Source organism: Pararge aegeria, chromosome 12 (genome assembly GCF_905163445.1).
Source record: "Pararge aegeria chromosome 12, ilParAegt1.1, whole genome shotgun sequence".
In the NCBI taxonomy this organism is placed as follows: Eukaryota; Metazoa; Arthropoda; class Insecta; order Lepidoptera; family Nymphalidae; genus Pararge; species Pararge aegeria.
In genome coordinates this window covers 6652777-6679688 of record NC_053191.1, presented here as the reverse complement: position 1 = coordinate 6679688, position 26912 = coordinate 6652777, and the positions used below count along the sequence as shown (strand labels likewise).

At 35.4% G+C, this 26912-nt stretch overlaps 2 protein-coding genes across 8 annotated transcripts in view; one reads left to right on the top strand and one right to left on the bottom strand.

Annotated features, from left to right (window-relative positions):
* Positions 1-13022, bottom strand: part of LOC120627802 (RILP-like protein homolog) — a 42393-nt gene extending 29371 nt beyond the window's left edge. For 5 of the 7 annotated variants that reach the window (XM_039895846.1, XM_039895840.1, XM_039895843.1 and 2 more), the window contains exons 1-3: positions 12631-13022; positions 4847-4979; positions 3038-3177 (exon numbers count right to left, since the gene is read on the bottom strand). In XM_039895846.1, coding sequence (XP_039751780.1) covers positions 3038-3177; positions 4847-4979; positions 12631-12930 — 573 coding nt within the window. In that variant the 5' untranslated portion in view covers positions 12931-13022. The remainder of the gene's footprint in view (positions 1-3037; positions 3178-4846; positions 4980-12630) is intronic. The other 2 variants (XM_039895844.1, XM_039895847.1) reach the window with 1 other exon arrangement.
* A 1558-nt stretch (positions 13023-14580) lies between these two features.
* LOC120628203 (rabphilin-3A) overlaps positions 14581-26912 on the top strand; it is a 56067-nt gene continuing 43735 nt past the window's right edge. The window contains exon 1 of the mRNA XM_039896456.1: positions 14581-14698. Coding sequence (XP_039752390.1) covers positions 14631-14698 — 68 coding nt within the window. The 5' untranslated portion in view covers positions 14581-14630. The remainder of the gene's footprint in view (positions 14699-26912) is intronic.

Below are 26912 nucleotides of genomic sequence, written 5' to 3'. Positions count from 1 at the left end.
TCGAGTTTTCGGCACTAAGTAGCTATATCATAACATTTCGTTTCAGGTTAATTACCTGATACGAAATTATAATGCAATTAGCCGTTGCGAAAATTCCGGAGAGGCCCTGCACAAAGGTAGAAATTCCGGAGAGGCCCTGCACAAAGGTAGAAATTCCGGAGAGGCCCTGCACAAAGGTAGAAATTCCGGAGAGGCCCTGCACAAAGGTAGAAATTCCGGAGAGGCCCTGCACAAAGGTAGAAATTCCGGAGAGGCCCTGCACAAAGGTAGAAATTCCGGAGAGGCCCTGCACAAAGGTAGAAATTCCGGAGAGGCCCTGCACAAAGGTAGAAATTCCGGAGAGGCCCTGCACAATGGTAGAAATTCCGGAGAGGCCCTGCACAAAGGTAGAAATTCCGGAGAGGCCCTGCACAAAGGTAGAAATTCCGGAGAGGCCCTGCACAATGGTAGAAATTCCGGAGAGGCCCTGCACAAAGGTAGAAATTCCGGAGAGGCCCTGCACAAAGGTAGAAATTCCGGAGAGGCCCTGCACAAAGGTAGAAATTCCGGAGAGGCCCTGCACAAAGGTAGAAATTTCGTTTATTTCCCTGAATTGTAGAACTAATACATTAGGTTCTACAACTATTTTTGTCCCTTATACATAGTAATAATAATAACTAATAAATATACTACTACAATACCCACATCGCCATCTAGCCCCAAGTAGGCGTAGCTTGTGTTATGGGTACTCAGATGACTGATGAATATTTTTATGAGTAATATACATAATAATAAATACTTATAATATACATATAAACACCCAGACACTGTAAAACATTCATGTTCATCACACGAACCTTTTCCAGTGGGAATCGAACCTAGCCTTTGCCTCAGAAAGCAGGTCGCTGCCCACAGCGCCAATCGGCCGTCAAACACATACAGTATGTAATATACATAATGAATGAATGAATGAATACCCTTTTATTGTACACCACATAAACATAACAAATTATAAGTAAAAATTTAACAAAAAGTATACAATTTGACGGCCTTATCGCTACATAGCGATCTCTTCCAGGCAACCAAAGGCGTTAAAAACAGCTCAAGAAGAGAGGTAGGTTTAAATAATCTATCTAGATTGTGTTGATGTATTATATAGATAGATTATTTAAACAGAAAAGTATACTGATTCAATATAATCGTTATCATCATCATCAGCCTAATTAGTAGTAAATAGGCTCCTCGCTCATAGGAAAGAAGGTTAGTACACAACACGCTTAACAAATACTGATTTGGCGGGTTTAGGAAAGGTTTAAAAAAAACTCCCGACTCCTAACGAATTATATCAGGCCCGTTAAAATGAGTTAAAATAATCGGGACCGAAGGCTTAACTCAACTTTGTACCTACTCGTATATGCATATGTGCGTCATAAATCGCACGAAAATCTACGTCAAAAGGTCTTTCGTAGGTGTCTATTAGAAGAAGCCTAAAATGTAATATCACAGAGTAAGCATACAGTGGTCTAACGAAACAGTCTAGATAATTGTGCGGCAAGTGCGGGGCAAGGTAAGTACCCTTACTAGCTAAAGTAGTAAAGGATTTACATAGCATCTACAAGATCGTGCCAATTTTGTTGTACTAATCTCACAATTTACTAAATTTACAACAGTTTAATGCTGTCTTTACCGAATGTTTCCTGTAGGAAGGGACAGCGCTATTGGCTAGTCAATTAAGTTTAGTTCAGGTATTTATGTAAGACAATATCCACACCACTGACGCTAGGCTGTCTAGACGACGCGACGTCAGTATTTAACTCGAGCTCAGAGGTTTCGAACTACTGTATCACTTCTTTACACTGTGGTAATTTTTTATTTTTGTCTTCTTTAAAAGTCAAATTGCTGATGATAGATAGAGAGAAAACATTGTATTACTAATCACCTGATATACGACTTTTAATAATAAAGCCTACAGTATATTCTGCTTTAGCTGTAAAGTTTGACAAGTCTCAGAGTTTCTTGTAAACGTAACATCAACACGTACACCAAGTTTACATAGCGCTTAAGATTTCTTATAGCAAACCAATAATGAAACCTTGCCTATTAATAAAGCCTTGCAAAAATAAGTGAGATAATGAGTATTCCTTATTTTTTTGACTTTGCGGAATTCCATGAAATACAAAGAAAATCCAGCTTAATATTTATGCTCCGCAAAAAGCAGGAGAATCTGTACGGCGTAACTTACAATTTCTACTACCTACTCTATACTTACGCACGTTTCGCCCCAAAGCCGGACACCGGTTTAAGACACTTTTATTTAAGTACAACACTGACGGAAAACGAAATGGACTTCGGGTCAGCGCTCAAAACGCGTCGAACTAAAAGAGTATGAAAACGAAAAACGGTATGAATTTCGTGCCAGTCTTTATTTGTTCGACTAACAGATTACACTTATAAAATGGCATACTGCACGGTAAAAACATGCAAAATTTACTCAACTTAAGTAAAAGATGATGGCTTAATCTTTTTCCAGGAAGTAAACGATTATTTTATCATTTTAAAGTATTGTTTTGAAACACAGTATTTTATTTAAATTTGTATTAAATCTGAAAACCGATCAAGAAACTAATCTGATGGAATAAAAGATACCAACTATAAGTTCACTATATTCGCCTGTATTTCGATGAGCGATAAAACGATTTGGAACAAAATTAATCAGAGTCACTTATTGTACATAACAAAAAATTGTTGTGGTTTTTTTTAGTTCTCTTATTAGGTGCTTTTTACAGAACTCCTTCCAGTCGAAGCTGCATAAGGTGATAGATTGCTGCAAGCAAAAACTATCCGTAATGCTTGGATGATATATGATTCGAATTGAAATGTCCTAAATTATTTTAATTTCTTTACATGTATAGGTTAACTCGGGGCACATTTTGACGTCCAGTTCTTATTACGTCAGTGAAGTACAACTAATAATACCCATCGCTTAGTTAGAAGCAAAATTGTTTTGAAAAATAAATGATCATTATAAAAAAAATGATTGCTGCATTAAATGACTTACGCTGTCAATAAGTTGCTGTTTCTCTTGCAGTTGTAGTTCCTGGTGACGCAGGGTGGACCTCTGTTTCTCGGCCGTGCTGCTTAACCGCGAGAGAACCTCTTGATCGTGCTCGCGTGCTGGTGATGGTGGAGCGCTGGTACCTTCAAAATAATATTTTAGGTTAGGCTTGGGAAGGTTAGTAGGTTATAACAGTGGCCAGGCTCGTAGTTTCCGCCGCCTTTGCAATGTTGAACCGTCTTTTTTTTAGGTATAATTCATGGACTTAGGAGTTGGTCAATCCGAAAGTAAGTGGAAAAACCTTCGCCTATAACCTCTGGTTACAATATTTAGCAGGGCATACAAGGAATACCTCCTACAAAGTGCCGCTATGTGCCTATCAATTTCAGGCGTAGGTGTAAGGCTCATGTGCCAGTTGTTACGCCAGCAGCCACACCCTTCAGACCACAGCAATGCTGCGGCAGAAATAGGCACGCCTTAGTACCTCCTCGGACGAGCTCTATCACATAAAGCTCTACTACTACTACAATTTCAAGCAAATGCAACCGGTATGTATCAAAAAGATAAACAGATGAGCACCGCCGTCTGAGTGCGGCGTGCACACGAAGGGTTTCATACAAAGTTTAAATACGAAAGACTACATAGTATTAGAATAATAATTATTAATACACTATTAATTTTCAACAATTTCTATTTTCACCAGAAATGCATATAATTATCATCATCTCGTCAGCCATTGCTGGGAACAGACCACATGTCCAATGAGAGAGATTTATATAAAGCGCTATTCGGGAGGGTATATAAAGAGGTATATATCCTTTACGCTGCTCCAATATGCGGGTTGGCCAGCTTTGACAATTGTAGGGGTGAAACGATTGATGAATTTGTACGGAGGATTGAAACGTACGTTATAAAGTTATCTTGGGGTATTATTCAATATTCTTTCTTTGTATACAACTAAAATAAATTAATCATCGCTATATAACCCTTAAAGTTAGCGTAGCTTGTGTTTTGGATACTAAGATAGCTGTTGATTTTTTTTAAGAATAATATACATGCATACTTATAATATACAGATAAACATTTCCAGTTGTGGAAATCGAACACACAGTATTTGACTCAAAAATCAGAGTCGGCCGGCGTCTCTGCTTTGATTGGCCGTTAAAATAGATTCTGTATTTTATCGATATATTTCAGTAGGTACCAATATATAAGTAGCATACTCCAAACGAACATAAGCTAATTTTTGACCGGTATATGAATTATATTTAGCTTCACGGAAAAATCAGAAATTCTACGCGCACAAAGTTGCAACCATATCTACCTCATAATTTATTGGTATATAAACTAATACTTGCAATTCACTCATAACATCAAGAACATTAATAGCCTCCCTCCACGTTTGTTGCTCGTAACTACGAAATCTAAGTTAGTATTCATGTAACGTTCATACGCAGGAGTAACCTTCATTTATGTTAGATAGTTTTGAATTCGTTTTTATCGATAAATAAATATGTTTCTTAGGTAACTTGTGAACTATACTTATGCACCCTTCAACACTATAACGTTATTCCGTTCTTAACAAAATAGTACCTTGTAATCTGACAAATTACCTACAGATTCTATGATAAAATTCTGTATGAGCGAAGATTGATAAATAAACATTATAATAATAAAATAAATACATTAAATAATAAAAGTCATGCCGGATTAGACAAAGGCCGAATTATCGGGGTCCATTGTACATAAATATCATATATTGGAACATATTGCATATAAACGATACTCGTTTTTTTTTGCAATAAAACATACATTTCCACAACTCACCGTCCGCAGGCGAGTTGATAGTTCGTCGAAGGCGTTTGTTCTCATCTTGGAGTCTGGCTACGGCGGTGACAAGCTCAGCTGACTCCGTCCGCCATTGCTCCTCGATTGCTTCTATTTCCTAAACAATGAACAACACAAGTCAATTAATTTGCTTATTTAAGCACTTTTTCTTACCAACGTTGGCCATTTACCCGGTTAATAATTAACGTGGCATAACATCGGAATAATTATACCTTGTCGACTCCCCTGACAATGGTGACACCCCGTGAGAGTTCGATCTCCGATAGAGGGACTTTCGGAATATTCTAACAGTACTTACCTAACCTTACTATAAAATTAATAGTAAGATTAGGTACGTTAAATAATTACTTTTAACATTTATTTGATTGGCGCAGTGGGCACTGAACCTGCTTTTTGAGTCCAAGGCCGTGCGTTCGATTCCCAAAACTGGAAAGTATTTGTGTCATGAACAAGAATTTTTGAATATAATTTTTTCAGTATCTGGGTGTTTATCTGTATTTTATAAGTATTTATGCATATTATTCATAAAAAGAATCATCAGTCATCTTAGCACCCATAACACAAGCTACGCTTACTTAGGGGCTTAGATGGCGTATTGATGTGTTTATTTATATTGGTTTTGGATTTCCGGACGAAAGAGTAATAAAAACAATAACAGGCAATTATTTCGAAATCTACGATAGACTGTAATATCCATTCAAACTTAGTTCTCAATAGTTTAAGTAAGGTAGTTTTTTTATTTTTATGTTAGCAATAATTGTGACTCCTTCGAATAAACTAGTCCGCAGATAGGCGTAACAAGCAGTAACATTTGTAAGGTTTCCTCGCCATTCACTAAATCTACTCTAGCACCCTCACACTATAGGTTTTAAGCAGGTACGGTTCTTTTATCAAAAATTTAAAAAAAAATGCTGATACAGCAGTATCTATAGTTCTATACTAGATTATCGTTCTCGAACTCGATTATTTTTTTTCTTGAAATATCGCATTGAGTCAGTTTATCGGAGTAATCTATCCTTAATAGCACCTTTTCTCAGCTTTTTGATGAAAACATGGCGCAAATGTAAAACTTGATGCAATTTTGACCGCTTTGATGGACTGATTTGAATGCGGTTTTTTTTATTCTAAGGAATTTTGGCAATCATGCCTTTTCTCAGTTGCGGTGGGAATTTCAGTCTTACAATTAGCATTTTTTTAAATTTTTACATGAGTATTAAACCCATTTAAACACTAAGAGCCAAATTAATAATAATCATGTTTAAAGTTCCGTCTCAAGCACATCTCTGCTGCTAAACATCATTGTTGCAATGCTTTGTTTGTGTGGGTCTGAAAGACGCGGTGTAATTACAGCCGCATGGGGCTTAACACCTACGCCTGAGGTTGATGGACACAATCAGGTGAACCATCTGCTTGGTCCATCAATTAATACTAAAAAAACTAAACTAATATTAAAAAGCTGGAATGGCGATCCCGCACCATTGCAGCATTGGGCGGCCCCCAATGAAGTGGACAGAAAACATCAAAATAGTCATTGGAAGCCGCTACATGACCACTGAGAAACTAATAAATAAATATACTACGACAATACACACATCGCCATCTAGACCCAAAGTAAGCGTAGCTTGTGTTATGGGTACTAAGATGACTGATGAATATTTTTTATGATACTGAATACTTATAAAATACAGATAAACACCCAGACACCGAAGAAAATTTATTTTCATCACACAAGCATTTTTCAGTTGTGGGAATAGAACCCACGGCCTTGGACTCAAAAAGCAGGGTCGCAATATATCCAGCAGTGGACGTCAATCGGTTGATCTGATGATGATAACGAAATAATCCATATGACACTGCCATATTCTGGTAAGTTAGTAACCTTGACATTGGAACCTTGTAACTAAGTCGATCCAACATCTCGTCTGTAGAAGTAAGCTAGTCAGTCTGCCGGCCGGTACATATGTCATGGTTTATTTTTGGAACAGCTGATCTGATTTTGACTGGACTTTCACAGTCAGGGAGGAAACTCGAAAACCGAAATTCTGCGTGAACAAAGTCGCGGCTTTAAGTAGAATAAGCCAAAAGAATATTCTTTAATATCATTATCCAAACTCATATCAAGAAAATTACTTAAATTAAAAAATCGCCTAACCTAGCCGTTTATTTGAAATCATATAGCGGGAGCCATTTTGTGGCCATATTGCATTTTCATGAAACGTAGCTAAGAACACTCCCAACTTATTCACCATAGAAACAAAAAAAAACAAAATCAAATTGGTTTATTCCCTTGGGAACTACAAAGTCACAAACAGACACAGACAAGTGAATCTTATTATTAATCTATTCACATAGTTATATTATGTTTCTAATAGTAATTAAACATTTTTGAAGATCATCTTTTCAAAATAAACTACCTGAGAAGCATCAGAACAGAACTACCATTTTAATACTGATTATTTATAGGGTTAAGAAAAACACTTGACTTAAACTACAATTTTAACAATCTTAATGATTGTTCTTGTGTTACGAGTGAATGAATGCGAATTCATTAAAAATTTAACAATAACAAGGCTTGTGTAGTTTGTGAACATTATACTACATATTGGTCAAGGTGATTACATGTTATCAAACTGCATTACAATATAAATTTTAATACATCTTGATCTGATTAATATTTACAAGCCTATCTATCTGTTCATCTTATTTAATAAATCATGAGACTTCATAACTAATAATTTATATTTTATGTTATAACTTTTATGTAATGTACATAATGTTAACATAGTGATTAATTAGCTTCATCTTAGACACATTATAGTGATAAAAATTGAAAATAAATAACAATTTAATGATTAACATAATTCATTCTATAATTGAAAAGTGTTATTGTTCTGATAAATTAATCAACCAATGGGGTAAGTTTACTCAACTAAATTCCGAGGCTTTACTCAAAACACACAAAACTAAGTAAAATATTAGTATATTTTGAATAACCATGTTTACAAATTAATAAAAGTTTATAACTAATATGTTTAAGAACATAAATAAAACTAGAGAGTTCGCAATAACAATATGTATTAGCTAGGTAGCTTGACTCAAACTGACTTTGTCATACAATTACTTTCGTTCATTTGAATCCTTATTAGAGAAAGAAGTTCCTCTTTATAGCCACTCCATTATTTTTGGAGATTTTAATACTTGTTTACTCAAAAATGATTATCGCAGCAAGAAATTTTTGACTACAGTGGAATCCTGTAATTTGTCTGTCCTGCCCCTTGCTGCTACGCATTATTCTCCTGGTTGTACTCCTTCTCTTCTTGACCTTATTATGGTATCTTCTCCGGATTTCGTCTTTAAGCATGGCCAGTGTCCTGCCGATGCATTTTCTTATCATGATTTGATTTATCTTTCATATAAAATACGTCCACTTAAAGCAAAATCGAGGGTACTTCTGCGGCGTAACTTTGGAGGAATTGACAGCCGTCGCTTGTGTGATGATGCTAGTCATCTGGACTGGGCGGCTATCGCAGCTGTTGACTCAGTTGACCGCAAAATTGAGATATTTAATTCCCTGATAACGCAACTCTACGATACGCATGCTCCGTTAAGACCAATCAAGCTGAAACATCTACCGGCGCCTTGGTTATCAGAAGAGATAAAAATTTTAATGGACAAAAAGATTGCGGCGAAATATAAATACAAAACAAATAATACTGACGCTAACCGGGAAAAATATCATAAAGCACGGAATCGCTGTAATACATTGTGTAGGGATGCTCAACGACGCCATATTCATAAGTCTGTTGAAAGTGGTGACACTGCTAAAACCTGGAAGTTTCTTGAGTCTCTTGGAGTTGGTAAATCATCTCATAGATCTTCTATTAACGTTGATATCGAACTCCTAAATAAACATTTTTCTACTTCTGATACAATTAATAGTTCCGATAAAGAACGTACTCTTAGTATTCTTTCTTCCCACTCAACTCCTAACTTTTTACCATTTACCTTCGAGTCTTTTACTGAATGTGATGTTAAGAAGAGCATAATATCCATTGCATCGAATGCTGTTGGTGTAGATAGCATTACCCGTAATATGATCATTCCAATTCTTGACGTTGTTTCCCCTATTCTAACCCATATCTTAAACTCTTCCATTCTCTGTAGCAAATTCCCTGAAGAATGGAAGTTTGCTCAGATTATTCCTCTACCTAAAAAAAACAACCCTTCATCGTTTTCTGATTTTCGCCCCATTTCTATATTACCATTTCTCTCAAAAGTTCTTGAAAAACTCGTATCTCAACAACTTAGTCTCTTTCTTAATAAGAATAACCTTCTCAGTTCTTTGCAATCTGGCTTTCGTCCTGGTCATAGTACGGCTACTGCTCTTGCTAAAGTAACTGATGATATTCGATGGGCGATGGATAACAAGCAGCTAACAATTCTTATTCTGCTTGACTTTAGCAATGCCTTTAATACAGTTGACTTTGACATCTTGCTTAGTCTTTTACGCTCTATTAACATATCTCCATCAGTAATAGACTGGTTTCGGAGTTACCTCAATGGCCGTCGACAGCGCATTCAGATTGACGAGTCCTTTTCGTCTTGGTGTGATGTAGCGGCTGGGGTACCTCAGGGTGGCGTGTTATCTCCTTTACTTTTTTCTATTTTCATTAACTCTATTACTCAAAACATCTCTTCTCTCTATCACATGTATGCAGATGATATCCAAATATATCGCTCATCTACCCTTCAAAATCTTGGTTCTGCTATTGCAGCTATAAATAATGATATGGCTGCAATTTCTGAGTGGAGCAGGCAATATGGGCTAAAGGTCAATCCTGCAAAATCAAAAGCTATCGTTATTGGTAGCTCAGGAATGATCGCGAGGGTTGATTGGCTGAGCATTCCTTCTGTTATTTATAATGGCATCGCTATTCCTTTTTGTGACTCTGTGAAAGATCTTGGTGTATACCTCGACCGGGAATTGTCATGGACAGTGCATGTCAAAGAGCTGAGTCAGAAAGTGTTTGTGGCGATGAGCTCGTTGCGAAGGCTGCAATCATTTCTTCCAATTCCGACCAAAGTTATGCTAGCACATTCTCTTTTTCTATCTATTCTCGATTATGCGGATGCAAGCTTTCTTAATCTGACCGAGGATCAGCTTAATAAACTTGAGCGTCTTCAAAATCTGGCTATTCGGTTCATATTTGGCCTTCGCAAATATGACCATGTTTCCGTATTTCGACAAAAACTCAAGTGGCTTCCTATTCGTCGTCGCCGGGATATGCATGTACTTTCTCTTCTGTACTGTGTGTTATTTCATCTAAATACTCCCTCGTATTTAAAAGAGAAGTTCACTTTTCTTGGTGAGCAATCTGGTGTAAGATCGTGCCGTGCGCTGACGCTGTGTATGCCTTATCATAAGACAAAATTTTATAAGCGTTCGTTTAGCGTACGAGCTGTGGAATTGTGGAATGCGCTTCCATTGAGCATACGACGATCCAAATCACTGGCGATATTTAAAAGAGCAGTTAAGGCCCATTATATTGTTAACGACTTTTAATAGTATGTATATATGTACTTACTCATTTATTGTATGTTAAAGTATTTAATTATGTAAGTGTTGTTATTATATATATTAGTTTATTTTTATATTTATTTATTTATTATATTATTTACTTTTTATCTATTTGTGCACACTAGTTTATGTATTGGCATGTAGTTATTTGCATGTATGTATTTTAATATTTGTACCACCAGCAGTCTATTCTCCTCTTCTTTTTTTTTTCCTAATTCTAAGGTTGCCTGGCAGAGATCGCTATTAAGCGATAAGGCCGCCTTTTGTATTACTACTTCTTTCGATGTTTCTGTTTTTGTTACATTTTAAATGTTGTGGTATACAAATAAAGAGTTTAATAATAATATTTCAACATACCCACTTAATTCACTTTATTAAAAAACAAAGTAAAAAAGTACCACATAAGTTCTTCTTAAATGTATACACTTGACTGTATATAACAATAACATTGTGATTATAAAAAAGGAAAATAAGAATAGGAATAAGGAGGTGTGGGTGCAAAGGAAAATGAGTTAATAATACAAATACATGACTTATGGTAGAGCATTATTTAATATTTGTGGAGATGTAAAAAACAAATTTTAGACAACTCATACCAAATAACAATGACTGATTAGATGAAACTGATATTGAATTGTTGTATTATAATAGTTTATACCTTTTTTGAACCTAAAAATCCAAAGCCATATTTAATGGAATGTTGAAAATATTTTCATAGAAAGTGGGTACCTTTAAAACAATAAATTGGCATCTTGAAGGCCAGCGTGTCCAATCCTAGGCCACATATTCCAATCATTTGAGATTGTGATCATCGCTTGCCTGCACATGATTACAATATCAATACAAATATCTTGTTAAAAAATCCTGGACATCTACTGGTTACCAAGTATATTTCTCATATTTTAACTTTAGAACATCATTATGTAGTATACATAATATACATAATACATAGTAATGCATAAGAACGTAGTATGCTTGAGTACAGAAACATCTATTTCAAACCCTACCCTAGAGGAGAGGTGTTATAAGTTTCACTACATTGTCTGCCTGTCTCTTTGTCAGGTTAATTAAGGATGAACCAATTTTAGTTAAGGTCTAGAGCACATTAAAACTGCATTCCAGCTACATTAGTTACATATTAGTTTAAGTCTATGGAGCATTTGCTTTGTGAATGCGATGGATTGGCTAGAAAGCAATTTTGACCAAAACAATTTTGAAAGAAAATTGACCTTTTAGGAGTGGCGTATCCACAACAAGCGGGACCCATTAAAAGATAGATAGATTACTTTTCTTTGTCTGATCAACTAGAAATTAGGTATATTTAGGGCTGTATTAAGAAATCAACTTCTACCTAAGAATAGGTCCTCAAATATTAGTCAATCTATGCTTGAGACTAAACTACTTGTTTATATGCTTCTTTTTCTATGTGTTTTCACATGTAAAATTCAAGTTAAGATGACAACAAAGTTAAGAGTTTAATGCAATATATGGTATATTTTGTAGGTTCAAGTTGAAAAATTCTTAAATAAGCTTAAGCAGTATTTTACTATGATTATATCATGTATAAATAAATAAACTTTTACCATTTTATAAGAGAATGGTTTAAATATTGTGAACTTGTTCATCGCAGAACAGAAAAAGATTATAGACATACAAGAACAGACAATCCAATTATTCAATTGAGACTACTATATAAAGATATTTAACTGATCTGTATGAATCTATTAAGTGTTTTAATTATTCCTGAACTGTAACTTTATAAAACTTACGAGTATTGGTCACAGGAAACATTTTTTTACACATCACAAATGTGAAGCTCCTAAGGTGCCTATCTATAATAGCTTCAATTTTTGAAGTTATTTTACTATTGTCTCTTACAGGACAGGAAATAAAGGACCATACAGTAAATTTAGTCTTTACATTTATAGCTCTAGAGAACTTAGTGTCTTTACCTGTGTGTAGAACATACAATAAGCGATATAGGTTTAAGAAATCACCAAAGACGTCAAAGACCGATAGTGATGTCAGAGTCGAGCAATATCCATCAGAACAACATTATGCTTTTGTAATTTGTACCAATGCGTTCTTAGGTGTCGAAACTACGGCGGGCATTTCGTGTTTTTGTGTGTACCCATTCAATCGCCAAATAACAATGAACTCTAGGACTTACCTTCTCGAAACGCTGCCTGTACTCGGCCTTCTCGATCTTATCGTTCTCCAACTGTGATATTTTCGCCGTCAGTTCATGTAAGGCTTGATTCTCCTTCTCATTACGCACGGCCAAGTTTTCTAACAGTTCCAGAGCGTTTATCACTTTCGGCAACAGAGCAGTCACGGCCTCAGGGCCGTATTTCTCGATAATTATTTCGCATTCCTTTCCAATGTCCGATGCCAGATCGTAAACATCGACGACGGTCACCTCGTCATCGAAGTCCGGCATTTTAGCGGAGAATCGCCTGCGGTACGGCATTAAAAATCACCTTGTTTTCACTCCACCACACAATAAAAGTTTGTTACAGAAAAGTATCCACCTTATGCAGGTGCGCCATTATTACTGAAGAGAAGACGAGACGTCATTACGTCACGTCAAGCAATAATTTGAAATACTTAGTGATGCGACTTTCGATTCGTAGGCTCTTATTTATATAATTATTATCCGAATAATAATTTTATCCGATATGTTATTTTACTTTAATAATATTTATTAATTTATTACATTGAATTAGCTTTTGCAAGGTTAATTTTTGTGGTTTCAAACTGTCCTCCTAATGAAAACCTTAACCACAGCGGTTATAGTAATTTGTTTTGTGGCGGTATTTAGGATTTAAAGAAGGAAAAAGAAAGCTGATATATATTGTAATTCAATCAGCTATAACAAACACGCTTTTAATATCATATGTGTGCAATATGTCAATAATTTTAACAATTTATATTAGGTACGTATGAAATATTTCACTTCTATTACGCGTTCAGTGCTGCACGCACATTTTTTTAAAACAATAGAACGCTAAGTACCCTTTCTTTTAGAATTAATAAGATACTATAACTTAGCACCATTTTATTCAAATATTAAATTTAAAGGTTAATCTAGATGCCCTTCCATTATATTTAAATACCAAGTCATAAAATTGATTATAATGAATATGATGAAATGCACCATCTATCTATTAATAATCGATCAATTTCGAGCAAAATTTAGCTTTTTAATCGATAAGTGCTATCAGATAGTGTGATAGATTACACATCCCTACCGTACGTTTTTATTTTCTGTGCTTGCCGAATGATCAGATACACGTACCGTATACCGAAGTGTTTGTATCCTCTTTGCCGTATTAAATAAGTCTTCAACTAGTATCTTTTAGCAGTAATTAATGTATTTGTTGTAACAAAACACTTGTTTAAAGTTAAACCGCGCACTTATGTGATAAAAAGTTTAAGTTCCTAATTATTGCCTGAAAGCACTTGCGATTAATTGCTAGTAGTAATATAATATTAGGTCTCGTACGTATTAAAGTTTTTTATGTGACTGATTTTCAAATCGCAGTTTAAATGACGGTGCGTATAAACCTCAATAATTTAAGCTTTATAAGCACATATAATACAGGTTTTAAAAATAAATTAGAAATCAAGCTACAACTGCATTTAATTCTTAGTATTATACTATTAATTTTAATAGTTTGATTATTTAGTTCACCAAATAGTAACCAAAACTAAGTAACTATTTAAAAATATTTCCTATAGTGAAGAGTTTTTATGGTTTAACGCGCTAATCTCAGTAACTGCCAGTCCGTTCTCTGATATTAGTAAACTATCTAGTAAAAAATATTTTTACCTCAGAAAGCCAATTTATTGATAAAAGCTTTAGAGGTTCTTGTCTTATTATTGAATGTAAATAAAACTGCGTGCCACACAAGTATGTCATTCTTAATTTAAATCAAAGCAAATCACCCGAAACCTTTTTTATAGTTACCAAATATTATTCTGATGAGATGACATGATTCATTAAATGTATTACTGTTTTCAAGAACGTTGTTAAAATATCGATTATTAGTTAGTAGCCACGCGCGACGCAACAGTTGGAACAAATCAACAGGCGGGAGCGTGCGACTCTACTCCTACCGCGCGCGAAAATTGAAATTCGAACAGTGAATATTTTTTTTTAACTAAGCGATGAACTTTCAAAGCAAAGCCAACAAATATGTGTGCCCAAACGACCGGCAGCTTTCTTTACGGTCAAAGTAAGTACTTTGTGTGTTTACCCAAAGTTTGCACTGTTTATGTTTTTCAATGTTGATAACATTTTGTTTCTATGAATTTCAGGTGAATTCAAATAAAATATATAATAGTATTCAAATCAAATATTACACAATGCAATTAAAAAAATCTGAAAAGTTATAAAATTAAAAAATATATATTAGGTTTAAGTATTAATTATTTGCTGAGGTATAATATTTAGGTATGTGAAATAAATTATAAAATACAAACGTAGTAATACAAATGTCTTAGCCTACATTTTTGCCTTATCGTAATATATTACTTAAAATGATTGGCATAATTTAAGAACTTTCGATCTTTCCAATTCCAGTCTTTGACATTCGCACTAAACAGTGCACCGTGTTTTATTTGTTTGTTTGACGGCTTTGTGTCTTTGGTGCAGTTGATGAGAATTTGATATACCTTATAACTCCCGACGGAACTCCTCTTATCATCACTCAATTCGATCTTTTGTAAGAATGACCTTTATTAAGATTACCAATTTTTTTAATTTCAAAACTGTCTTTTTAGGAACGAGGAGAAGCTTATTAACGCAGATCGGAACCAACATAATTAATATATTACGCGAAAGTATGTGACGCTGGATGTATGAATGTTTGTTACTCTTTCACGCAAAACAACTTAACTATACTAAACTTTGACTGAAATTTGGATACTACAGGATTGTACCTGGATTAACACAAGCTACTTTTATTTCGGAAAAAATATACGGTTCCCGTTAAATATATGTAAAACCCAAAACACGAAGATGAAGCCCCGGGCAACATAAAAGGTGAAACGATCGTGCGAGTCAAAACGAAAGCTATACAGGTTTCTCAGCTGATAAAGTGCGCATATTGCCATGGTAACGATGTCTATGGACTTTTATAGCAGATAATAATTAATTCTTTTATGGAAGGCTCTTATATACATTATTTTTTTGCAAACAAACGAAACGAAAACTTATTTATTTATTTAAATATAATATCATAAAATAGATCGGACAAGTGGTGTCCGATCGATTTTATGTTTTTTCCTCATACGGCAACCTGGGCTGCGAGAAACCCAACCTCCTAAATCTTACAGCCGAAAGTTTTAAGAGTCATCAATTAGGAATCGATCAGTTTGGAAGTTATCGTGTGCAGACTGATCTGGTAGGTTTATTTTATATCTTATTATATGTTTATCGTTTTGGTTCTAATATACAAAACAAAAAACTCGTATCGTTAACGGTTCATGGCTTCAGGAAAAAGGATAGTAGAGTATGAATTTCTAAAAATAGAGTCGAGGTTGCGACGTCCTTGCTACGGTTAGGTAGGTACATCGTTTACTATCTCCCTGCAACATCCTCTTCCGCTCGCTTTGTTTTCGTTACAAGTGACAGATATTAACATTCCACTAGTGCCATTATTTATTGTGACCTATCCAAAGGACACGCGACGCATGTTGAGTCTAAGTTAATCCTAGGCTATTCTATAGCCATAATAATCCTACAAAAGACCTATGTCCAGTAGTGGACGTCCATTCGTTTAAATGATGATATCAGAATAAACCCCTTTCGAACAATAGACGAGAGTTTAACGAGACGGAAATCTCAGTACATATGTAGTTTTAGGGTGAGAGTGGGATGTGTTCCCGAGTTGAACATAATTCTTTCATGTCGATCGTGAAGTAAAAGAATGAATTGAATAAAATATATATATATTTCTTAATCAAAATCTGAATAAAATATTCATAAATATTTCTTGTTTTTTCACAAAATTCTAGTAATTAATTCCTACTATTTTTTGCCAGGGTATTTATATTTATTAATCAGCCTACTAAAAATTATTTTAAACTTTAATTTAATGTTCTTATTTTGATTTAAGCATTAATTAAACCATTAATTTTGTTTATGTGCCTACATTATCGGCCTACGTTTAATTCTTCAACGTTTATTGTCTATTATAAATTATGTAGTAAGCTAGGCTGTATGGTAATTGATCTTTGCATGATCTAAAAGGTTCAAATAAAAAAAACAACAACATAAAAAATTAGTAAAGCATGACTTCTCTTTTTGAATATTTTACCACCCGTGGTAAAGTAATGAGGTGTTTTCCACCCGCACTTTAGACAAAGAACGTTAATTTTCCCTACTGAGATAAGAAAAAAAATTTATCAAATCCGTCCATACATGAAAAATAGATAAAAACAAAAACACCTGAGTTTAACTAACTTTACCTAAGCACCTCTTTTTTGAAGTCGGTTATAAATACACCGTAGATCCCTATATTCCTATAATCCGCTACAACCAAGTACCTAACTTTGGTTGTAGCGGATTATAGGAATTTCAATGTATTGTTCATTGCATAACAGGGACTTCAACAAATATTACCGCCTACTCATAAAGTAACCAACCCTCTCCCCGTTTGTTTCATGAAGCGTCGTAATTCCATGAAAAAATGTGAGTTGCTACATTTTGTTACAGAAAAGGGAAATTCATTTATTTAAATAAATCATTCATCATTAAGTATAACAAGAAAATTCTTTAGACAAGCGATGCTTCTGAGATAATAAGGTACTTTCTTTGCCAGTTAAAAAGATAATTATTTACTGAATAAGGAGTACTGAAGCGGTGACTTCACTTTGGGACACACACACACACACACACACACACACACACACACACACACACACACACACACACACACACACACACACACACAGCCCCCGAGAAGCACTTTTAACTTTTACTTCGCAGTGCATGCAAGCAACACGTCTTGTAAAGTGCCGCCCTGTTATTATCAACCTGAGGCGTAGGTGTCAAGTTTCACGGGCCTGTAAAAAGTAATTACACCGGTATGCCTATTGCCTATTGCCTCATTAAGCATGCGAGGGCCCGTTGCAAATTCTTTAAAAGAGCCCTTGATCTGCTATAGGTTCTTAAGTATAAAGTGGTAAAAACGCAATTCAATACTATATAAACGTATCTTAAATACAGTACGTATTTGCTAGGTTACAATTTTGTGGATAGATTATAGTGTAGTAAGTACCTATAGGCGATGTCGGTGTGCGTGTGCGTGCGTCTGTCAGTCAGTCAGTCAGTCAGGTAGAGATGAGCGGTATTAAATAGGGGCCCTTAGCAATTGCTACATTTGCTACGTGGTTAATCCGCCGCATGCCCTTCAGACCGGAACAATGTTTCTTTACGGCAGAAATAAGCAAGGCGGTAGTACTTCCCCGGACGAACTCTGTCTTAACTACTACTAAAACTGTATTTCTCTTGTGTCGGCGATACTGTAGTATGTACCCTGCTGTGCAATATGAATAGTATCTAACGGGCGAAGCCACATGCAGGGCTAGTATGAAATAAATAATCTGATACCTATTACATGAGACAATAGGCAAGATAATTTAACATTGTCCTTATTTCTTAGACACAAGGCGGACTTTATTATGTAAGTTAGACGTAAATAAATGGGCAAGTACCTAATTTTTTATCGTATCATTTTCTTACAATAAATTACAGCGATCTGTCATTGAATAGGCTGACCCGTGTCACAGTTTTATCATATTGCTAATGGTGTTTGTAAAGCTTATCGCACATCATAACACAAGCCGCAACCTAACGATTAACAATTTCGAAAAGGACTGATTTAAAGTTTATTATCATGTCCTATAAATTCGACATAGTGCCACTCTTGTAATCTATCTCCACCAAATCTTAACGGATTCGCACGATTTCCTTTTTTCAAATTTAAAATGCCTATAAAATACTCTCTGGAGTCTCTGGCAATCGCGGTTTTAGCGTCTTACCATATAAGCTAAGGTTTGCATACAAATGATGCCAAAATTTAATATATTATTATTATGCATTATTATCAGTCCTTATAGCGTCATCTAGTAGAAAACGAAAACACTATAATAAAATTATGTATAAGATTCAGTTGCAGGTCTACTTTTATTATGTTACTAGCTGACCGGCGCAACTTAGTCAAATAAATTAATATCTATCTTAAAAAAACTTTCTTCCTCTCTCCCGGAGAAAACTTACTGTTTATCGAGATAAAAAGTATCCTATATGTTGACCCCGAATATCAGCTACCACTATACCAAATTTTATTTAAAACCGTTCATTAAGATCGGATACTCTAAACACCCAAGCCTTATATATGTAGGTTTACTTTTGATATCTTGCTACCAAAAATGTTTTCATACTCGTAAAGAGATGTGACGCTGAGTAGCCTGCCGACACCTAAACGCCGTTTTGTGTCGGGTAGGGCATTGGTGTGTGGACTCCTTTATAAGTAAGTACATCTTTGGAGATGAAAGAAGGAACACAATTACTCGCAATCAGTGCTATCCTTTAAATAAAATGTTAAAAGAACTATGAAGCCTAGTCAAGGTTGCAATGAAAATATTGTTGTTCGAATCTGCCAGATGCCTTTACATTTGGAAGTACGCGCCACTTAGTTATTTTTAACTGTTTACGTGTACAACGTGTCTATTGTTTAACATATACGTTAAACAATAGACACGTTGTTCAATAGCTTTTATAAATACCACCCCAAACGGGTGAAATAAGAAATGAAAGATCGTTTGAATGCCTTCATTGATGATATTATATTCAAGAAAATGGGTATTTTGGATTTCATTTGAGACAAAGAAGTAGGTGCCTACTAAAATCTTATAAAGTGTTAATGCCACCTCCAAAGGGTAAATATATACCTTATTTGATTTTTTATTTGCTTTAAGCTTCGAATGTAGCTTGATTTCTACATACGGGCATGGATTCTGCGCAGTTGCTAACATCGGCTAGTTAACAATAAATAATTAGTTAACAATAAGTAATACTAGAACTTTCTTGCTCAAAGGCTACGTAACAATACATCAAAGAGAATGCTATAATCCCTATGTATAAAACATATTTACTCAAACAAACTATGAAAGCGTTAGACATACCTACTCATCAAGTTTTCATTGTTTGAACGATTCTGTGGAAAGTTACATGCGATTTGTGTGCGTTTGGGACTATCCGCGAACAACTCATCTCTACAATGTTTACGATGTGCGCTGACCACAATATCACCCGTATTTCCTTGGTGAATTAAATTTCGAATTCAGTAATAAAATATCGCCGCGCAATGGCATGTTTAGAGCAATATTGTATTGATATTGTTGACACGATATTACAGTGCTAAATCGCGAGTAAAAGAACGCGTCCATTTTCTATTGTCTAAGCTAGACCTCTTACGCCCGCCTTTCAGTTTACTTTAGAGTGTTGCGTTTAACTGAATTAACACAACTGTAATGTAATTGTAGCCGTCCTTTTTCTCATACTATTTCCGGATACCTAGTACTCTGCTTAAATAGCATTAAGCCAGTTTGTTAAATGGCATGTGCCAATGTATAATTAAATACGTCAGTGTACACTTCTTGCAACAGTTAGATAAGATCTGCAACCTCGGAATCTTTATAAATGTCATTTTTGAAAATCACAAGCCAAAAAATGTAGTAGTTTTCTATTTTGTTTCCCTCTACAAACAACTTCAGTTTTGTGGTTTAGAGGAAACCCAAACGAACTGCTGAAAAAACGTTTCATGCTGAAGTAAATAAAATATAAAGATCTATGTATATTTTCTAATTCATTCCATTGATTTGTATTTTGCAAACGTTCACTAAAATTATTATGCTCAAATAAAATGAACAAGGTTTATTTGATGATAAAATTAAATTGCACACTATTTGCGACGTTTAATTTGTCGTTAGAGAGTATCGATACTCGGGATCGACGACTGTCGACTGCGTGCAATTCCTATGTTAGCATAGCAAGGCTAGTTACTGTTCTTTAGAGTGAATTACGTACTAACGTTGCGTACTAGAGACGAAGTACTACGCTGTGTGTCCCACTAGGGAGCAAGAAACAAGTTTATCAGTGAGTCGGTTAGGATGGCTGTGCCTAGACATGCCTAGACAATTAAAATACTTTCCTGTGTACTTAAAATGTTCTAATTTCAGAAAATGGAACGCATTATTATTTTACTGTATGATATAATTGTCACCCATGTGATCAAACTTCTTTAAACATGACTCTTTTAGGACATCAAAAATAATGAGCTATATGTCAAAAACAATGTAATATGTTGTTCTATGCACATTATTTTTGTTCATTCTTTTAAAGTGTGACTAAATTTCACTGCACTCACCAAGATTGGAGAATTAAGTTATAGGTAGCTACTTACGAGAAATTTCTTGAAGAATTGGTCTTTTTTTACATCCATAGACAAGGCCATGATGAGGGACTGCACTTTTAAATATTTATCTAGAAATCTATTTTCCACAGTAAAAAAACGAAGCTTCCCAGAAGCTATTTATGCTTCCCAAAGAAATACACATACATACATTCATACCCTCGAAAACATAGATCTCTTTTCGCAATCGGCTTATAAATGTCGGAGTTCTGAATACGAGATATTTGTTATCTCAGAACCTAACCTAACCCAACCTAACCTAAAAAATTCAAACTATTGAAGACCGTTCAAAATACAAAGTACCTATATTATTACTTAAAGTATACTGTGGCAAGTTAATACATAAAGTTATTTTGAAACCCTACTATCGTGAACCAAGTAAAAATGTCAGGGACCGTAATTAAAACTTTCACGTAGACGCTTGATCAATAGACAGCTATCAAGGGTATCCGTGTTATCGCTACCATACACTCTTTTATCAAAACTTGCTTTTGTTTGGCTGCGTTGCGTCGCTTTCATTCAAAAGGTAAGAATAGTCCTGTCCCAATTAGAAAATTCGATCCTAAGTGTTTGATGAATGTTAAGCTATCTGTTTGACCTTGACGAACCTTGATGAACTTGCAAGCAATGCTGTGTTCCGGTAAGATGGTCAGAAGTTCGAAAGATTGCGGGTTACAGGCTCATAAGACTTAACACCTATGACTCAGGTTACTGAACTGGGCGACAATTTGTAGGACGTGTTCCTTGCGTGCTCTGAGATGGATTACTCTGTTTATAGGCTACGATTTTCCATTGATCATCTGCTTGATCTATCAATAATTATATCCATAACATACGTCCCACTGCCCTGTTCACTAAATTTTCGAACAGGTCACCAACTGGACTTTTGTAGTAAGTAGTCAAATCAGAAATGAAGAGAAACTTTGAAAACCCAGAATGAGAAGATTAGCTGAGTGACTTGTGAAGCTCGAAGTCGAAAAAAATTGGGCACATAGCTCAGAGGAACGATGGACGTTTGGCTCCCAACATGCTGAAGTGGCGACCCCCGCTTCACCCGCTACAAGCTGTTTGCTAGACACAAGCCGCTTCTTCTTCATCGTCTGTTCCTGGGCCTGTCTCCGTACTTGGGTAGGAGTGCCGCTTAAGGAGTTTGCTAGTGACTTTTAAAAGACCTATGCTCAGCAGGGTCCGTCATAGGTTTTAATTACGATGATTAAGAGTTGTAAATTAATTCCAAATATTCCCAAAAAAATACTTCATCATCATCACTCATCATCGGACCACTACAAGGCACCGCTTAAAATGAGAAGAGTTTAGACCACAGTCCCACCATACTGTCCAAATGCGAATTGGTAGACTTCACACGCCCTCCAGAACTTTATGGAGAACTCACAGGCAGGTTTCCTTACGATGTTTTCTTTCATTGTGAACGTGATATCACGTGATATCACGTGATATCTAATTACTTTAAAAAATACCTACATAGAGGGAAAATCGGCGACTGTATGCGACATGCAATAGCCTAAGAGTCTGGCCATAGTTACCCTTGTTACTAAGACACATTTATTAATCGCTCTAATAAATTGCCAGAATCCACTCTAAATTGCCTTTCCTTGTCCAAACTTGGCCTTAGATGAAAAGGCAGCTTAGGGAAGCAAGCGTGGAGCTGGAATAATCTATGAACTTTATTGCATTCACGGCCAATAACATATGGGGGCAATGTTGATAAATTAATTTAACCATTCGATACATAAGTAATACTATAGAAGTTGTAAAACATAAATTATACTTCAAACCTTTTTCTTGACATCGTGCGGTAACTTTTACTTTATTTTGGCATTATGACGGTCGCTTTGATTTAAATATAAATCAGGTGATTATAATAAGAAGTACAACGTTGGTAACAATGATTCATAAAATCGTTGATCGCGTCGTCGGTGGTCCGTTTGCGAGTGCCTTTCGCCGCCGCGCCCCCCGCCCGTCTCTCCCGTGCGTTACATACGAGTATATCGTTCCCGCACACCATATATCATATAAGTATCCTATGTGACGTCTCTAGGATGCAAGCTACCTCCATGCACAGTATCGCCAAGATTATTTTAGTTGTCAAGCCGCAGGTAGCGATTAAAACCGTAGGTACTTCTTTAATCTACCGGGAACGTTACAAAAGTAGTGTCATTATGTCCATTTCGAGGTTGCATGAGTTCCAAGAGTGCCTAATCTCAACAAGATTTTTGCAGTACAAAAGCAGTACATTGTTGATCCGAACATAAGCAACTAACAGCCACTTATTCACTTAATCATTCATTCATTTATTCATTCATTAATTCGCATTCCTCAATACATCGGCTTTCTTATTAATTAGCTACTCATTAGAAAACTCCCTTCAAATAATATTGCGATCAAAAGCTGAAGTGGATTAAAAGTAGCTGTATCAATTCAGTTGTTATATTATATCTAGTTATATAAATGATTCAGAGCTCCAGTTCCAAGGATGCATATCGATTACACTTTTATGTGTAATACTATTAGAATTATAGTCCATTATCTACCCCTCGGGACGCGCTGCATTATCTTGTTGAAGTTTCACTTTTTATCAATACAATAGATATACTCTACCTACGTTATTAGTTCCGTGTTTAAAAGGCTTCTGTGTCCGATCGTACTTAAAAAGAGTTATAGTCGCAAGATGCCTGCAACTAACTTTTGAACTCACACAGTCACAGTGTAGGCAACTGAGATTTCATTTGGATCGGATTAAAGAACTAGAAGGCTTTATACATTTCTGCTGTGGTGCAGTTTTGGAAGAAGGAGACTCCACTTATCTTCTCTTTGTGCTAACCTTATTATTTGCGATCGGCTCTCCTCGTCTTTCATTTGACGAGGAAGTTGTGATAATGGCCTATTTACCACCTGAAGAGCGCCCTTTATCCCCAAAGGATTTCCCAAAAATTTTAAATAAATAATGTTTAAGCAATTAAAATATCACTTGCTTCAACGGTAAAGGAAAACATCTTGACCTGCATGCCTGAGAGTTCTCTATAATGTTCTCAAAGACTTGTGGAGTCCACCACTGAAGGATACAATCCGACTGTTGTATCAATCCGGAAATAACGTAGGTCTGTCAAAGTGTCTACATGTTAAACCATCTTTCCCATGAAAAATTTAAGACCCTCTATATGTCGAAGAATAGGTAATATATAAAACTTGAGTCCCTACACAATAACGCAGACCAAATACTGGCATCTATTATTAAACATTCCAAGCAAGACTAACATGGCGTCTCTGTAATATCATCTGAGAGATTCAACAAAAGATGTTATTTCCTTTACCTAAATATTGTAGCGGTTGTGTGGCCTAGTTGCGAGTATGAAAGTTATACGATTGCTTTGGTTAATTAATGTTGATCTAAGTCGAAACTTATCTGGATAGGTTGTCTATTGGGGCAGTTTAAATACACACTTTTGCTAATACTATTCTACGTTAGTCGAGCATGTTGAGCCAAAAGTAATCTGGTAATCGTTACTTATATTATACAGCGAAAGTGTGTTTTTTTGTCTGTGCTTCCTTTAAGCCTTAACTAATCAACCAATCAACTTGATTTTAAGTTCAAAGGACGGAGAGTGACAGCTACATTTTATACCAGGAAATTAAATGTTTCCCACGTTTTAGTAAAAGAACAAAATAAACGCGGATGAAGAATGCGGTAAACTAATACCTGATAATCAATAGTTAATCAATGAAAAAAAAAATACACTTTATTTGTATATCATACGTAATAACAAACAAAAAGTTACAATAAGAGGCCTTATCCCTTAAAAAAGTACCTACATGACGTTAACCTGAACCCTTCTTGGTAAGGGTGCACACAAAATAATGTTTAAATAATTAATAAAATATTACTAAAAATACATAAAAATGTATTTACGTTTTAATTATTTACTTATTTTATAATTTTTTATTAGTGTTTTTACCTACACTTCGAGGAATTATCAATTTTATAAATTTAATATGCACATAAACATTTTCGGAACCGACAGGATTTGAACCATCGCCAGCGATTGCCAGAGAGTCGCACTCTCTGGCAATCGCGGCCTTTGCAGTTAAGCTACGGCTCTACTACCATCGATGCCGAAAATTAGTATATACATTTACATCAGTCTTATAGCGACTGTAGCGTCATCTAGTAGGAAACGTTGCAGTTTCGATCTACGTTTTCAAAGGTCCATATTACAATGAGACACGTTTGAAACAAGAGATTACACATTGCTTTTTTTATAATATTTACTTATTTATTTACGTACACATATAAAACTAAAGAACTAAGGCACGTTACTCCTATAAACTGACCTCGAAATAAGAACAGGTTTTTCAGTTCGATCATAAGCATAGATTCTTACCTGGCCTTTGCTCGATGACGGTTTATTAATACGGACCATTTTTTTCATTAGAAGTTACCCTTTGACTGTAATCTCACATGATGGTAAGCAAAACGGGTTAACCTGTTAGGGGTATTATAGTTAAAAGCCACACCGCTTATCGGTTCTTATACGTCATCGTAACGGAACGCTTAAACGGTTGGTGGAATGTCCTAGTCTATATAGTGGATTGCAACTGGCCACGGCAAAAGAACCATGAATCCTAAAATTTTCCCCGCCGGGGTTCGAACCGGGAATCACCCAACTTTAGACAATAGCGTTCACCACTGCACCATAAGCCTTAAACATTAGGCTATATCATACTGTGAACGAGGTAAAGTAACAAATCAGTATTATAGGAGAAGGAAGAATGTAGAATTTTAAGTTAAAATCACACACACACACACGAACACCCACACACACGCAAAAACACAAATAAAATAGTGTTATAAACAGAAAATTGATGTGTAATTTTTCCAACCACCATGTTGGGAGACAAGTGTCTGCTTCAAAATATAAAAAAAAAACTCTATGTATAACCAATCTACAACTTTCGATCTAAAAACCCCAACGAAATATATGAATTTATGGACTATCGATCAGTGCTTATAAAAGTACGCAATCATACGATCTAGTTGGTTTATCTGAAACACAGTTGTATTAAATTTGAAGTTGTTATAACTAGAATTAGAACTAGAATAGATTTAGAATTGTTGGAACTATATTCCCCACGAAAGACTTAAAATTCCGAGCTTTACGGTGTAGAGTAAAAGAGTTTTTAACTGAATAAATGTCGACCAATCCGTTTTGCAGCTGCGTGGTGCAAAACTTTTTCTTTATAGCAATATAATAATAAATAAATAAATATACTACGACAATACACACATCGCAATCTAGCCCCAAAGTTAGCGTAGCTTGTGGTATGGGCACTACTAAGATAACTTAAGAATATTTTTATGAATAATATACATAAATACATACTTATCATATATAGATAAACACCCAGACACTGAAAAAACTTTCATGTTCATCACACAACCATTTTCCAGTTGTGGGAATCGAACCCACGGCCTTGGGCTCAGAAAGCAGGGTTGCTGCCCACTGCGCCAGTCGGTTGTCAACTGGCGGAACAAGCAGATGATGGATAATCATCATCTATTAACAGGGCAACACTTCGCATGCTAGGAACACGCCGAACAAAGTGCCGCCTATTAAGCCTCATGTAGCTGTTACTACACCGGCTACCAAGCCACAGAACCACCCGAACACATCAATGAAATAGGCATGGCGATAATACTTCCCCGGACAAGCTCTATCACGTACGCGTGCATAGAGGGTATGCACAGGGTATGCAGATGATATAAAATGAAGAATATCTCAAGTACGAGTTATAAAAAACTTTAGGATAGGCATAGTAACAGTTATTAAACGCCTACCCTTATTGCATTTTATATTATCTGCATACCCTATGCATACAGGGTATGCAGATAATTAACATTACAAAAAACCTAACTTATAGTAAAGTATACCGTAAAAAGTAAAAATTTAAA